This window comes from Rhincodon typus, chromosome 23 (genome assembly GCF_021869965.1).
Source record: "Rhincodon typus isolate 14 chromosome 23, sRhiTyp1.1, whole genome shotgun sequence".
In the NCBI taxonomy this organism is placed as follows: domain Eukaryota; kingdom Metazoa; phylum Chordata; class Chondrichthyes; order Orectolobiformes; family Rhincodontidae; genus Rhincodon; species Rhincodon typus.
In genome coordinates, this window is record NC_063354.1 from 24,377,412 (window position 1) to 24,394,681 (window position 17,270).

The following is a 17,270-nucleotide window of genomic DNA, read 5'->3' on the forward strand; positions in this document are numbered from 1 at the left end:
AAACCTCTTCACTATCTTTCCATCCTTGATATCCTTGCGAAAGTATAATATCCAGAATTGTACCCAATGCTTCAATTGAGGTCTATTCAGTGATTGGTAAAGGTTTACAACCTCCTCTTTGTTTTTGCATTCATTGTCCTATTTATGAAGCCAAGTATTCCATACACTTTCTTAGCTTCTTATCAACTTGTCCTTCTGCCTTCAAGAATTTGTGAGCATGTAACCCCAGATCACTCTGTTTTCACAACCTATCAAAATATTTTGGTTATATTGCTTCTCCATGTCATTTCTCTCAAAGATTATCTCCTTACACTTACCACATTAAATTGCATCTGCTATGTTCACTGTCTATTTCACAACCCTATGTCCATTATTATCCTTTTCACAATTTAATGTGTTGCCAGAACTTGTATCATCTACAAACTTTGAAATTGTGGCCGCTACACTCAAAGCCAGGAAATTTATGTAAACTAGGAAAAGCAATGGTTCTAATCTAAACCCTGAGAGATCCCACCACATATAGGATAATAGAACAGTAGAATGGCTACAGTACAAAAAGAGGCCATTTGGTTTGTCATGTCTGTGCTAGCTCTTTGCAAGCGCAGGCCTTCTCTACTATTTCCCTGGAACTGTGCAATTTTTCTCTTTATATAATAATCCAGTTCCCTTTTGAAAGAAAGGATTGAATCTGTCTCCATCACAGGGCAGTTCCTGATCCTAACCATATACAGCAGAAAAGGAGTTATTTCTCACGCTACATTTACCATTTTCTTTTGCCATTCACCTTATCAGAGTTCTCCAGCCTCAATCCTTCTGCTGATGTCCTTCTCCCTTTCTACTCTATTCAGATTCCTCAAGGTTTTGAACACTTCTTTCAAATCCTCTATCCACTATTTCTGCTGAGGAAAACAATCCAACTTCTCTAATTTATCCATGTAATCAAAATCCTGCATCCATGAAACCCTTCTCATAAATCTTTTCGGCAAGCTCCCTAATGCCTTCACACCCTTCCTAAACTGTACTGCCCAGAATTGGACACAATGCTCCAGATGTTGCCAAACTTGTGTTTATTTCTGTCTAGCCATAAAAAACAATCTCTACGCCTTCATTCTCTGGGTGCACTTCATCCTTTTTGTTTGTAATAGTGAGATACAAAGTATTCCTCCAGTACCTTTGTTGTGCTTCCTGCCTTCATAAGATTTTCCTTTGTGTCCATAACAAGCTCCATTATTCCTTATAATTATAATTTTACATTTGTTGAACAATCTAGGTTACCCTTTTATATTAATTGCTATTTTTTCACATACTCTCTATTTGTGCTTCTCACACTCTTATTCATTTTCTTTCTGCACTCTTTTTATTTGATCTTCAAATGTATTCTGTACTTGACATTTGTCATAAGTGTTATTTTTCTATTTTATTTTAACCTCTATTTCCTTTGTTATTCGAATATTTCTGGCTTTGAAAACCCATTTGTCTTGCTGATGGAAATATGCTTGGTTTGTGCCCAAAGTATCTCTACCTTGAAGATCTGCCATTCCTGTTCATGTCACCAGAGATTTACTGCACAATTTAAGGGCAGGAAATACTTGAAATTGAATAAATGGCAATAAATTGAACTGTGTCTCGAAACCATTTGTAAACACATTCATGGCATCAGAACGCTTCACTTGAATTGCTGCCTTGTAACCCACTTTTCTTCAATTTTGTACAAATAATATAAAGCTTGTTTGTGGGAGTTGAGCAACAATTAATATGCCACACAGGTGTTTACACCAGATAAGGTATTAATGAATAAGTGAGCATTGATTAACAGCAAACAGGACATAAAATGCATAACAGCTTCATTCAGCATGCTCATGATGGTTTCACATACTGAAATCAGCTCAACAACAACAACAACATAATCGCAGGTGCAAAGTTTGATTCAACAGCCTTCTAAAAAGCTTCAGCATACTCAGTTATATAGGTTAGATGGCTGCCAGCAGCCCTGGACATAAATCTAATACCTGCCTATCCATTCGTGTTAGCAATACCAGCATCCATTATCCAACCACTACTGCCCAACCATGAACTTGTCAATAACTCATTTACCTCTGACAAAGGAGGCAATCTTAGATTTTAAAAGAAATAAAAATCCTTCTGAGATACCTTATCCAAATCGTCATTCCTCATTTGTAAGCCATAAGCAGTGACACTGATGGATGAATAAATTTACGTTTTAACTCCTGACCCTTCTCTAACTCAATTCTTATAAATGTATTTTTCAGTAGAGTTCACAGGATTGCAATAGCAAACACTGCCTTTTGTTTCCTTTCACTATCCTGAGACATTGAGGTCAATATGTAGTTCACCTACCATAAGACCAGTTGAGATAAGTTAACTTAATACACACAGAGGAATCAAAGCTAGGACTTTCTGGTCCAGAGGAAATCTAGATACAGATCTGAGTGAAAAATGGAAATGATAGCACTAGATAAATAATCTATAAAGAAAGTTGATGCCATGGTTAATATCAAACTTCTGAGAGGATAGAAAACATGTGTTAAAGTCAAACTAGGTGATGATGCAAGTGGAATGGGTGAAAGAATCAAGTCTTTTTTTGAAATGGTTACAAACATTGCAGTTTAAAGGCAGCAGTGGCTGTTAGATGCTGCACAACATTAGTTCAAATAGGTCATGTCAATTTAGTTTACTTGACCAATTGTTGACAAGCACATGACAAGGTGAAACAATGATGAACAAGACCTGATGGAACAATGAAATACTATAATAAACTTAAAGTTAATGAATTGTTAGGATTCCTTAGTTTGCACCTGGTAAAGTTAAACATTGTTATGATAATCATGAGTAATTAGAAATGAAAGAGGTTGGGAAACAACCCACATAACTCATATTGTCATCACTTTACATCACTTGCTTCCAATACATACACCCACCATGCAGTAAGTGCAGCTCTCCATTAAAATACTCCTTGATTCCTGTTAAACTTTCAAGAGAAAAATCAATTATCAAACTCAAAGTTAAAAAGATAAACATACATAGTCTGAAAGAGCACAAAAGAGAATTGCCCTGATTTTACTTAACTATTATACTTCAACTTCTAAAGCTGAGTTTAATGATAAGTTGCTGTAAAACTTTATAGTTCCTGAATTTCTGATGTTCAAAACACATTAATATCCATTGTAATTTAAATGGAATTTATTTTGGAAGCTGAACACTTTTATTAATGGCCTGAATTAATTGTTAATGTGGCTTCATTTAATGTTGATTTTGTGGATTCATTACCACAGCAAAATTAAAATTCTCATGAATGAAATAGGTATTAGATGCAGTTAGCACCATATCATTGTGTTCACAGAACTGAAAATCAAGGCATTACTAGAATTAGGCACATACATTTAAAATAGTTTCTCTGAACCATTTTTAAAAAATTTAATTCTGGCAATTAATCGGAATAATCTGTTTTTAATGCCTTGGCTTTTGTTCTGATTCTAAGCAAAGCAATGTCAAACCAGTATTTCAATCCAACTTGTTTCAATTCTCAGAAGTATCAAACAGTTTAAACATTCTTTGTGGGTGACAAAAATCCAGGAATGTTTTGAGTAACATGAGCCATAGTGTCTTTTGTGTAGAAAAGGATTAACAAATATAAACTACAGAGTTAGTAGTGCACTTGTTTGGGGTTCTCTACATAACAGTTCTCTGCAAATATGTAGCTATCTTATTCTTTGATGGAAAAAGCAAAATTTGACTTTAGTTTCAAAGATATGATCCTTATTTATGTAATTCTAAAATAACTTTAAAAGAAATCCAGTGTCTGCTTATGCAGCAACATACTATACCTCTCACTTTTTATAACCCTATTACAGTATTGGCCAAACAGTAAGATTAAGTAAAACAGTAATATGACTTACACTGAGATGATTTCAATATATATTGTCTCTTTCAAATTAGGCACAATTTGGCAGGCTTGAAACCTGCTACTTATTCTTTGATATAACTATCTGCATTCCAGTAAAATTGACCTACTGGCTAATGTGGGTCATATTGTCATGAACATGTGTATGAGTAGTTTACGTTTGTGCTCCTCTCTGTTCAGAAGTCTGTAATTCACTCCAACTTAATTATTTGAGGTCTGTCAAAAGATCAGTTTAATCACTTTGGTTGATCACCAATAATTCTAATTCTTCCTGTCACTTCCTACTAACTTAGCACTTACAGTCTTGTAGATTTTTTTACATATTGAAAGCTGTCTGACAATATTACTGAGCATGGTCTGATATAACCTCTTGCTTGTTTTTGATTGTGATTTGCACTTAAATAGAGTTGACTGCATTTTCTTCATTTAAAAGATTTAAGGTAACAAAATGTACCAATAAATTAGGTTTCTTTACTTTTATGAAGTTCTTCTACTTGTCAAAATGTCTTGGGTGAGTTCAGACATATCCTTATTGGATAGTTTTATGTATTTATTTTGTGTAGTATCTTTGTTGGTTAAGTCTGTATTTGGGTGTTGAAAGTGTAAAAAATTTCAAAATCTAACCCATTTAGTTTGATTATACACAGTTATATTAACATCCTCCTCTTTGGACTAAAATGAAATCTCTCACAATTTCTTTGTATGCCAAACAACTGCAACCAGGTCAATAGCTGTGCATTTTACATTACAAAATAACACTAACATTAATTAAAGTCAGTAGGTAAATGGATTGAAATTTCCCATTATTGTATATTGCATCTTATAATTGTGGAACTATTATTTAGAATTAATACTTTATTAGAGAACTTACTACAATAATTAGACTATTTAAGTTTAAAATGGAAACATTCAATCTATGTCAAGATGATTAAGTAATTTTATGACACTTACTTTAATTCCAGTGAAAGCGTGCCAGTAAATACTACAGAATTCCCTGTTTATCTTTAATCACTCAAATAGGAATACCTTTTCATAACAATAAATATTTTACTCCTCCTTTGCTGAGATGATAAAAATGTAACACTTTACAGAAAACAGAAGTTTGCTTTTAAATAACTGTGGAATTATTTATTTCTGATTCAACTATTTTCAGATTCTCTTCCTGTTACTGGTGCCTATGATTCATTTCCCCCATTGTTTAACAAAAGTGCTGCACTCTAATAAGTAAGGATGTTTAACACTAATTCAGATATTTAAACCTTAGCTATTTCACAAATGGCACAAAACTAAATAAATTCAAGTTGATTAAAAAAAAGTGATTATTTTTGAAATGGAATTTTCATTTTAGAATTGTTCAGATAGGAGGACTTAGTGCTGCCTGTTAGTTGATTTAAGAAGCATAATCTCTTTGTCCATATAATGCCATTTTTGGTTCCACAAGCAGGTGTAGTTACCGTTTAGTCTCTGGATTTATCATAAGTGTAAAAATAAACCTCTTCCATCCTGCTTATAAGCATTCCTTCTAACTATGACTATTAAATCAAGGTCAACAAGATAACGCTGAAAATCCTATGTTTATCCTCTGAGAAAATGGAAAAAAAATACAAAAGCCAAGGCATGAGGACCCATTTTAAAGAACTGACATTGTTTTGAGAGGTGTTGGAGCAGTTTGTTAGGAGATCAGAATGCTGCATTGAACAATGTGTCTGTGTGAGGCTCTCTTTGTGCTATGGCTGATCCTGTTGAATGTAACTGCTGTGTGTTTGCTGGTGTGCACACCTGTGCTATGCTAATGTTTTGATCTGCCAGTTCTGCTCAGTCATACGACTAAACCTAAGGATCCTTTCACACCTTTGTCTTTTGCTGTTGTCAACTCGTGTTTATTTTCCTTCTCCTGTCACACGTGTTCCAGAAGAACGTCTCTTCAAAAGCCCTCTGTGCCAAAATGATAGGCTAAAGATTCTGCAAACAAGGGAGCTCCCACCAGCGGAAGCTCCACGGTGTTGGCAGACAAAAGAAAAATAATCCTCTTGCTAGGTGAAAGCCGAGGCTCTTCCACATACCTTTGCATGCCTTTCTGTGAGTGATGGGTTTGGTCATGTCACGATAGTAGCCTTCCTTGCAGTAGTGGCAGTGGCGTCCTGCTGTGTTGTGACGGCAGTTTAAACAGACTCCTCCACTCTTCCGACCAGAAAGTTTGAAGAGTTCCATATTAAAACGGCACCGTCGTGCATGGAGGTTACAGTTGCAAGCTACAAATGAACAAAAAGTAAAAATGCAATTAATCCATTTACAAATAAATGCACAATTACTCTGTACCCTTATCCTGTGCTCCAGTAAAGAGCCATTCCATTCACAAAATGACACACGTACTGTACTAAATATTTGACAGGGCACTCATAGTCATGAAGTAACACAAAAAGCTTAGGATCAGATTCGGTGTTGTAACCAAAAGATTGATGAGGGCTGAGCACTAGGTGTTGTTTAATTGGACCTTAGTAGAGCTTTTAGCAAGATTTCTCATGGTAGACTAATTAGTAAAGTTAGACCACATGGGATTGGGGGTGAGCTTGCCAATTGGATATAAAATTGGGTTAACAGTAGGAGATAGAGGTTGGTGGTATAAGGTTGTTATTTGGACTGGACGCTTGTGACCAGCGGTTCCGTAGAGATCGGTACTGGGTTCACTTTTGTTTGTCATTTATATAAAAACGATTTGGATGGCATGGTTAGTAAGTTTGCGGATGACACGAAAATTAGTGGTATAGTGGACAGTGAAGAAGGTTATTTAAGGGTACAAAGAGATCTTGATCAATTGGGTCAATGAGCTGAGGAGTGGCAGATGGAGTTTAATCTGGATAAATTTGAGGTATTGTACTTTAGTGAAACAAACAAAGGCAAGACTTACACAGTTCATGGTTAGACCATGGGTGCTGTTGTAGAACAGAGAGATCTAGAGGTTCAGTTACATAATTCTTTGAAATTTGCATCTCACATAGTCAGGATGGTTAAGAAGGCATTTAGCCCACATGCCTTCACTGTTCAGATTATTGAGTGTAGGAGTTGGGGTGTCATGTTGAGGTGTACAGGAGAACTGTGTACAGTTATGGTCACTCTGCTATAGGAAAGATATTATTAAATTCAAGAGGGTTCAGAAAGGATTCACCAGGATGTTGCCAGGATTCGAAGGTTTGGGTTATAGCGAGAGGCTGGATAGGCTGGGACTTTTTTAACTGGACTCTTGGAGGTTGGCCTTATCGAGGTTTATAAAATCAATTGGGGCATAGTTAAGGTGAATAGCAAGGGTCTTTTCCCTAAGGTGGGGGAGTTCAAAACTAGAGGTGAGAAGGTTTTTAAGGTGAGAAGAGAAAAATTTAAAAAGGTCATGATGGGCAATGTTTTTACACAGAGAGTGGTTTGCATGTGGACTGCACCGTCAAAGGAAGTGATGGATGCAGGTACAGTTACTTCATTTAAAGAAACCTTTGGACTGGTACATGAATAGGAAAGATTTGGAGGGATGTGGGCGAAATGCGGGCAAATAGTTTAGTTGGGAACATGGTTGGCGAGGACTAGTTGGACTGAAGGGTCTGTTACCTTGCCGTATGACTGACTCTCTGATTCTATTATCTTTAATGCGATGCAATTAAACACATACTTATGGATGATTAACTGTACTAATAACATATTATTCAGTTTCTACATCACTATAGGTTTATGCGAAGAGGAACAGTTTTTTAAAATTTTATCTAGGATTCTTGTCCTTTTTTTCATGCTCCTTTTACAATGGTAGGTTTGTCCTGTAGTGAATCTGTAGCAGCATTTTGTCTGGAATGAACTTGGCAGAGTAAACTCTCAGGACTGGAATCTTAAGGAAAGTCATTTCCCTGTCCACGGGTTTCATGAAAGTAAGATACCAGTCTAGACAGTCTCAGCATAGCCCTGGGTGAAAACAGAAGGGAGTATTTCTCTGTGAACATCTGGACTTCAAATGATCACTTAATCATGCAGCAACCTTTGAAGTAAGGGGCATTACATTACCGCAGCACGTAACAGACTTCTCACTAGTCGAGAAATTGTCACATTGGATACTGGCTCTATTTGACCAAGGCTAAGACTACTCACTTCCCCCTTTATAACATTGCCCATCTCCACTCACAAGCACCACCAAGAATGGGTAATTTTCTGTCTGATACACCCATTTTTAGGAATTGCTCCACATCAACCACCTATCCAACATCTGGTGTTTAAACAACATAATTAGTGACTGATCACAATTATTTGCCCAGTATTTCATGGAAATACATTCAGTATCAGATGTGCCTTCCATGCTCTGTGGTTTCTGAGCAGGAAGATTGCTATTTGCTTCATCCTGAAGCCTTCATCCAGAACTTATAGTCTTGACTATTCTAATGCTCTTCTGGCTGGTGTTCTGTCTTCCATCATCTACAACCTTGAGTTCACCTAAAACTCAACTTCCCATATGGTAGGTCATCATCTTTATCACTCATCACCTCTGATATTGCTACCCTACAATATTGGTAACGAGTTAATTTTAAAATTCACATCATTGTTTTCAAATCCATATATTTAATGTAGTTAAAACCTCAGGACATTTCACATCAAAATTCATTATCCCACTCATCCTCCAATGACTCCAATATTTCTGTTCCCTCCTCCAGTCCTATTACCCTTCAAAATCTTTGCACTCATGTTGTAGTATTTTTCCTGTTCTTGATTTTCACTACTCCACTATTGATGACCATGACTTTGGCCACCCAAACCCTAAGCTCTGGACCTTGCTCCCTAAAATTCATAATCTCTCAAACACATTCTGTTCCTTTCAGATATTCCTTCAAATCTACCTCTTCAACTAAGTTTTTGTTCACCTCTTTCAGAAGCTCCTTTTGTGGCCTGGTGTTAAATTATTATGATAATGATGCTGTGAAATGCCTTGAGATGTTTTACTATGTTAAAGGTGCTATATAAATCAAAATTGTTTTAACCTCCAGAATCTAAGTAATTATTCTGTTTATTTGCTAATCCCTAGTGAAGACATTCAATAACATTTTTATACGTGCTGAGACCAAAATGGGAAAGATAACGTCAAAACGTTTCTAGGAGTTGCAGCTCTGTTTTACTATGTTGTCTATTGGGTGTACTTGCAATGGAATGTAATTTTTGTTTAATTACCACATTATCTGTTGAAGGCATATTGTACATAATAGAGAAGGAAGTACAAGGAAACAAGTGAATTCAATAAATAATTTAACCCTTTAATACCAGACTTCTGTTTCAAAAACCACCAGATTGATTGGAGGATGCAAAAACTTAAGTGTTCCAAAAGCTTGAGTTCTCAGGAAATGCTTTGTGGCTCATGAGCAAGACTAAATGATACAACCATGCATTGCTGAATATTATTCAGGCTGTTATTAAAGTTGCTGTAATAGACTAGAGAAATAATAACACTGGTTATTGCATGTCAGGTATCAGTGAAAATGGCAGTTATGAATTTACTGTTTTCTGAAGAAGGGTCTGGGCCCGAAACGTCAGCTTTCCTGCTCCTCTGATGCTGCTTGGCCTGCTGTGTTCATCAAGCTCTACACCGTGTTATCTACAAACAGCAGCCTGTCAAGTTTTGAATGATGCAACAGGAGGCATTTTTGACTCACATCACCTAAAGTACTTCTGAATAATTTAAGGATTATTAATTTGTTTCCCTCAGAATATGCTTTATGCTGTAAGATCTTAACAGCAACCAGCCAGGCGCTCAACAAGAACTAATAAATGACACGAGATAGGACAAAATAAATTGGGAAGCATCAAGGTAACCTATTCTTTTAAAGGACTATCAGCAATAGAAAAGATGGAAACTGAGTGAGTGCTTCAGAAGTTTTTGTAAGTATATGGTATAGTTCAGGAGCAAAGCTGAATAAAGCAGCTTTGACCTAAGAAGATGCCATTTCAAGCATACTAAATCAATAAGAAATCTATACTGCACTTAATACAGGTTTTGTAAAAGGCATTGCCATTACAATGTCTTTGTCTTTTCCAGTCATTTCTTAATGACGTTGTCAATGGTAAACATTCCCAGAACTATCTTGTATAATGCCCTTTCCTGCAAGTCTGCTGTCCCTACATGTCGACCATGTTTTCTAAATCATGCAGTGGCAGAATTTCATTGTGTGGGCAGACTTCAGATAAGACAACAGATAAGATGCTTGAAATGCAGGCAACACAAAACTCCTTCAATGGCATGAAGAATTCAATCAGGAAAATTTTAAAGGTTCCTGATACCTGTTTAGAAAAAAAAGTGGTTTCAGCTATGTTACATATTTCAAGGATCCAGAAGGAACTGGCAGGAATAGCAGTAACTACTGTACAGAGAAACACAGATAGGGATCAAAATTATCATTGGCAATTACCACAGATTAGATTACTATATTTCAGATACGATTCAAAAACTAAATCAGAATAAATTATCATCAGTTGAACCTACATGTGACTGTAATGTAAGATGATCACATTTATTTTCATCTTTTCTGCTTTGAAAATTTAAAGTGAAATCTTGTTATTGGCTTATTTGACATGTAATTCAAAACCGACAACTGGATTTGCTTAATGTAACTGAGATAAAATATCCTTGGTGTTGTAATCTTTTTCTCCTCATTTTCCTCCGGGATTCTCTTGCTGCAATGGAAAAGCCTAGAAGGAGGGCAGACTGTTAGCTGTCCATCTCACAACTGCCTTTACTATCATGGAGGACGTGCACCTGTCTGATAATACTGCCTCGGCTCAGTTGATTGAACGGTTGGTTTGCAAGACAGTGTGATTTTGACAGCATGGGTTTAATTCCTGCCCTGGCTGAGGTTACCATGAAGGACTCTCCTTCTCAACCTCTCCCCTTGCCTGAGGCGTGGTGGCCCTCAGGTGAAGTCATCACCAGTCATTTCTGTCTAATGAAAGAGCAGCTCTATGATCTGGTAAGTCTATCGTAACAGAACAATACTGCCTTTCTCAGTGGCCTTCATTCAACACCATCTTCTAAATAGATTAGAAGTTTATCATATGACAATCATTGTTGTATATCCAGAGTATACCTGTCCACTCCATGCCATGGGTCTCACATTTTGTGCAAACTTACATAAATTAATTCAAAATCAAGTTGAAGCATTATATATTTTATGAGAGATTAGATAATTGTGGAATCTTACATTTATTGGCTATGTGAGTTGTATCGTGTTGCATAAAATTCACCATAATGCTGGACAGGTTTTCTCAGTGTATTTAACCACATTTCCCCTTTATTTGTCATTTCTGGCCCAATGGCAAGTGTCGTGTCATATTTCAGCTCATCTTTCCCAACTACCGTTCCCAGAAGAACTCATCACTCACTAGGTATCTACCATAAGACCACCATCCCTTGTGGCCATGGCATCTTCAAGAGCCTGTAGTGTACCTGGAGGAGCTCTGGCATTTGCCCTGCTCATGACTGGTGACTGGAAAGAGAGGTATGACTGTGGCAAGTTGGCACTGTGGTTGACTATAGAAGGTCCTGGAGGTCCTAGTTGATGGGTAATGCACATGAGGGCCATCCTCTTCCAAGAGGATAGACAGAGAAGGTTGCATCACTGTATGATGTCAGCCTGGTTAGAGATTGCTACTTGGGTCAGTGATTCTCCAAGGTTTAGAATACCAGACAGCAGTGTTGAAAGAAGTTAATATCCTTCTCCATGCTGTCAGGGCAAGTGCTATACCCTGCTCCCAGCCTCCTCACATTCACTCTATCTCTGCTACTGCATTTGCCTCCCATCCAAGCTACCTCTCTGACACCCTCAGTGTTGCATGCACCATTCTCCCTTATTCACTTCCCTTAACTCCCATCCTGCCACACCATTAACCTAGCATCATCTCACACTACCTCCTCAGTCCCTTGAAACAGTTCAACACCTTCCCCCTCCATATTCACCAGCAGTAACAGCTGCACCACCACTTGTATCTAATCCGTTTGCCCCTTTTATGTCCTTACATGAGAAGACAAAAAGACGAACCAGTGGGGTGTTCTGGATGTCAGAGTCCTCACCCCACTATGTGACTGAAATGTGACTCGCTCTCTAAAGGACAAAGGCACAGATTCACTCTGCAATGACACCCCAACTGGATGCCTGTCCATGCCCAGTGTCCCAGGGTTGGTATGGGAAGCTGCCCTTGACTAATGCTCTGTATCCCTAATTCACAAATGCATTCATTCACTCCAAGATGGCGACAGAGTGTGTTCCGTCCATTTCCTTTCATTTTTTCTCTCTTTTATCTTCTTATTTGTGTTTTTTTTCCCTCTTTCTCTCTTCTTTCTTCTCCCGGTAACAGAATCCCAGTCCCGGACTCAGTGCAGACTTGGCGTGGGGGCCTCCCAGTCTGGCATGTCAACCTCCCAGCCTGGCATGTTATCCTCCCAGCCTGGCATGGTAATCTCCCGGTCTGGCATGGTAACCTCACGGTCTGGCAACCTCGCGGTCCGGCATGGTAACATCCCAGCCTGGCATGGTAGCCTACTGGTCTGGCATGGTAACATCTCAGTCTGGCATGGCAATCTCCCGGTCTGGCACGGTAACCTCCCAGCCTGGCATGGTAACATCCCGGTCTGGCATGGCAACCTCTCGGTCTGGCATGGTAACCTCGTGGTCTGGCATGGTAATGTCTTGGTCTGGCATGGTGACCCCCCAGTCTGGCATGGTGACCTCCCGGTCTGGCATGGTCACCTCCCGGTCTGGCATGGTCACCTCCCGGTCTGGCATGGTGACCTCCTGGTCTGGCATGGTAACGTCTCAGTCTGGCATGGTCACCTCCCGGTCTGGCATGGTAATGTCTTGGTCTGTCATGGTAACCTCCCAGCCTGGCATGGCATGGTGGTCTTTCAGTATGGCATGGCCTCAGCAAAGACTTCCGGTCTCGAGATGATTCCTTGAAGTGCAGTGTCACCATAGCTAAGTGCTTAAGAAAGTCTGTAATGTTTGAGCTTTCAGCTTTATTTTGTTATTTTCTACTTAAAACTAAGAAGGTGTCATTGTACTATAATCACTGCAATGTTTAACTTTGAACTTTGTTCTTTCTTTTTACCTTGTTCTTAAGATTCTGTACCTAGGTGATTGTACCTAAGATAGCACTTGTGCAGCGACATTATACACTTTTCGCTGTACTACTGTACTTTTGCACTTGTACACATGACAATAAAATCAAATCAAATCATGTAGTTATGTGGAGATCACTGCCCAAAGACTTTCATACGTGGACAATTGCTTGCTGCAGATGCACTGAGTTTGGTGGGAACACTGCTGCCATATTGTATAGATGGTAGCCTGACTTTGCTGACTGATGTATGAGAAGATATGTGCACCCTTGACTGAGCACTGCTGCATAGCATGGCCTTCTGCCTGGTTGGGTGATTGCACCAATGGCAGTGCAAGGGAGATGAAATACTGCAGACATGCCAGTAGGTACCAGGTGCAGGGGATTTGCCTTGGTGAGCAATCGGTTCCTCACTATGGACTGAGTCTCTGTGCCTATGTAACTACTGTACTGATGTAGCTGTGCACTGTTGCTTGTCAGTGTGCCCTGCACCACAAGTGTGGGATTGCAAACCACAATGCCACAGCATGCATAGATTGCAGGATGGTGGTAATGGCTCCCCGAAAGGTGGGTGCACAGTGCGTGTGGTAAAAGCTTTTGTGTGGTTGGTGTTTGTGCACCATACCCTACTCTGCAGTTTGGCGATGGGTAACATGGTGGTCATTTGGAGCAAGCAGTGAGCTGAACCTGCCAGGTACCCGCTCAGATTTCCATATTGAGTTTCCTGGTGGCTCGTTTGCGTGATGCATTTGGTAAGATTACAACTCTTGATGAGGTAGACTGCTAATAAGCCATTTAACAAGCAATTAAAGACAGCAACTGAGAACGCATCGTTCCCTACCAGAATCTTACCACCCCTCTTGAGTAAAGTGAGAATGTTACAGCAAGATATTGACATTGAGACAACCATCCCACTCGATTCTGCCGTTGCGCATAAGATTCTGCCCAAGTCTTTTTTTGGAAATGAATATTTCCATTAACATAAAATTAATCTAGAAGAGTTTAGACGTCTTTTGCAGTGATTTTGTTTTATTAAGAACAATATGGTTCCAGTCAGTCAAGTGTTTTTGTGCTTATACAGCAGATCGTTCAGTAGAAACAAAACTGGCAATGTAGAGAGAAATTCTGTTTTAGGACAGTCATAATTACATGACCATCACATCAATATGTATTTTTCCCAGTAGGTCTCATTTTTTGCGACTGTTTAAAGCATCATTGTAATAATTACAACAGTTTTGGTCTCATCAAAACAGACGTGTTTCTCATTCCATATTTTCTCTTAAACAGCAAAAGACCTTTGTACTGAATTTTAAATAGTTTGATGGGTTTCAGCCAACCAGTATTTACTGTTTGTTTGGAGTTGCAATTCTTCTGCCCAGAAGACAGCTTTGCACATGTTTACTGTGTGGGTGCCAGTATTCACCCTGTCTCAAGAATTAAGTTAACTCAAAAGCTCATTTAAACTGCTTCTATATTGGTATCAGTGGGTGGAAAATGTGTCAGATGCTAAGGGGTATGTTTCATGCAGCCAGCATCATCCCCAGGTGATTTTTTCATAAGGTTGGTGCTCATGGAACCCCACTGAAACACAGACTTCGCAACACAGACAAGAACAAAATAAAGGCAGCAACAGCTTTTATATAGCAACTTTATCGAAAAAAAAGTCCCAGGTAGTTCACAAAGACTTAAGGAGTAATAAATGATGAACCAATGGAGGAGAGATTAGGGGGAGATTAGGAGATAGAGAAACTCCATGGGCAATTTGTAAACTTCAGATTGGAGCAACACTTTATTCAGTGTCAAACTCTTGTGGATGATAGTATATCCTACAAAGATCTGACTTCATTTCTCCTGACTCTTGATTTATACTGTGGCTTTAATATTGAGGTGAAGTGAATGGTCATGGCATTGATACTGAAGATGTAGGGTGAATGCACCTGCAAAGTTTGTGTCTCCTGGACTAGAACCATTTGTTTCTTATTTGTCAATTTTCTCCCCTTTACTAGTTTCCTGAAAATGCTGGTTGCCCTCTAACAAGTCTGTGCATTAAACATGAAAGTTGCCAGATGATTCAACTATGGAAAAATTGGAATCAATCCCAAACTTCTTTCCACCTGAGGGTTTCATGTGCACAGATAACTGGACAGCAAGCACAAACAAAACTTAGAGATAGTAGGTACTGCAGATGCTGGAGAATCTGAGATAACAAGGTGTAGAGCTGGATGAACACAGCAGGCCAAGCAGCATCAGAGGAGCAGGAAGGCTGACGTTTCGGGCCTAGACCCTTCTTCAGAAATGGGGGAGGGGAAAGGGGATCTGAAATAAATAGGGAGAGAGGGGGAGGTGGATAGAAGATAGATAGACGACAAGATAGGTGGAGAGGAGACAGACCGGTCAACAAGGCGGGGATGGAGCCAGTAAAGGTGAGTGTAGGTGGGGAGGTAGGGAGGAGATAGGTCAGTCCAGGGAGGACGGACAGGTCAAGGGGGCGGGATGAGGTTAGCAGGTTGGAGATGGGGGTGGGGCTTGAAGTGGGAGGAGGGGATAGGTGGGAGGAAGGACAGGTTAGGGAGGCGGGGACAAGCTGGGCTGGTTTTGGGATGCGGTAGGGGGAGGGGAGATTTTGAAGCTTGTGAAGTCCACATTGATACCATTGGGCTGCAGGGTTCCCAAGCAGAATATGAGTTGCTGTTCCTGCAACCTTCGGGTAGCATCGTTGTGGCACTGCAGGAGGCCCAGGTTGGACATGTCATCTGCGGAATGGGAGGGGGAGTTGAAATGGTTCGCGACTGGGAGGTGCAGTTGTTTAGTGCGAACCGAGCGTAGGTGTTCTGCAAAGCGGTCCCCAAGCCTCCGCTTGGTTTCCCCAATGTAGAGGAGGCCACAACGGGAACAGCGGATGCAGTATACCACAATGGCAGATGTGCAGGTGAACATCTGCTTGATGCGGAAAGTCTTCTTGGGGCCTGGGATGGGGGTGAGGGGCGAGGTGTAGGGGCAGGTGTAGCACTTCCTGCGGTTGCAGGGAAAAGTGCCGGGTGAGGTGGGGCTGGAAGGCAGTGTGGAGCGGACAAGGGAGTCACGGAGAGAGTGGTCCCTCCGGAAAGCAGATAAGGGTGGGGAGGGAAAAATGTCTTTGGTGGTGGGGTCGGATTGCAGATGGCGGAAGTGTCGGAGGATGATGCGTTGGATCCGGAGGTTGGTGGGGTGGTACGTGAGGACGAGGGGGATTCTGTTTTGGTTGTTATTGCGGGGAGGGGGTGTGACGGATGAGTTGTGGGAAATGCGGGAGACACGGTCGAGGGCATTCTCGACCACTGAGCGGGGGAAGTTGCGGTCCATGAGAAACGAGGACATCTGAGATGTACAGGAATGGAATGCCTCATCCTGGGAGCAGATGCAGCGGAGGCGAAGGAATTGGGAATAGGGGATGGCATTTTTGCAGGAAGGTGGGTGGGAGGACGTGTATTCTAGGTAGCTGTGGGAGTCGGTGGGCTTGAAATGGATATCAGTTTCTCGGTGGTTGCCGGAGATGGAGACAGAGAGGTCCAGGAAGGAGAGAGAGGTATTAGAGATGGTCCAGGTGAACTTAAGGTTGGGGTGGAAGGTGTTGGTGAAGTGGATGAACTGTTTGAGCTCCTTGTGGGTGCGCGAGGCGGCGCCGATACAGTCATCAATGTAACGGAGGAAGAGGTAGGGTTTAGGGCCAATGTAGCTACGGAAGAGGGATTGTTCCACGTAACCTACAAAGAGGCAGGCATAGCTTGGGCCCATGCGGGTACCATAGACACTGAGGACGCACCTACCATCACCGCTGCTGCCGCCTCCTACCCCGCTGCGCCCACCACCGATACAACTCCACCCGCCGCCGATGCAACTCCGCCCACCGCCAATGCTGATGCAACTTCTCCCACCACCGCCAACGCAACTCCGCCCACAGCCGACGCAACTCCGCCCACAGCCGATGCCGACGTCGCTCCGCCCACCTCCTCCACAACCAGCAGCTCCAGAGGAGACAGCAGCACCCAGCCCTGCCGAGTCATCACCATCCCCCAGACCTCCCCCTTACTGAGGATGAACAGTCAGTCCTCGGTAAAGGGCTCACCTTTGTCCCCCTCCACCCACACATCAACGAATACCGGTCACGTTTGGACATAGAGCAGTTTTTCTGCCGCCTCCGCCTCAACGCTTACTTCTTCAACCGTGAACCTAACCCCCCCCC

The 17,270-nt window shown here is 40.8% G+C and overlaps 1 protein-coding gene across 1 annotated transcript in view; it reads right to left on the reverse strand.

Moving 5' to 3' along the window:
* The window catches only part of ntn1a (netrin 1a), a 129,984-nt gene that overhangs the window by 24,701 nt on the left and 88,013 nt on the right, over positions 1-17,270 (reverse strand). The window contains exon 3 of the mRNA XM_048611116.1: positions 5,986-6,174. Within this exon, the coding sequence (XP_048467073.1) occupies positions 5,986-6,174 (189 nt within the window). The remainder of the gene's footprint in view (positions 1-5,985; positions 6,175-17,270) is intronic.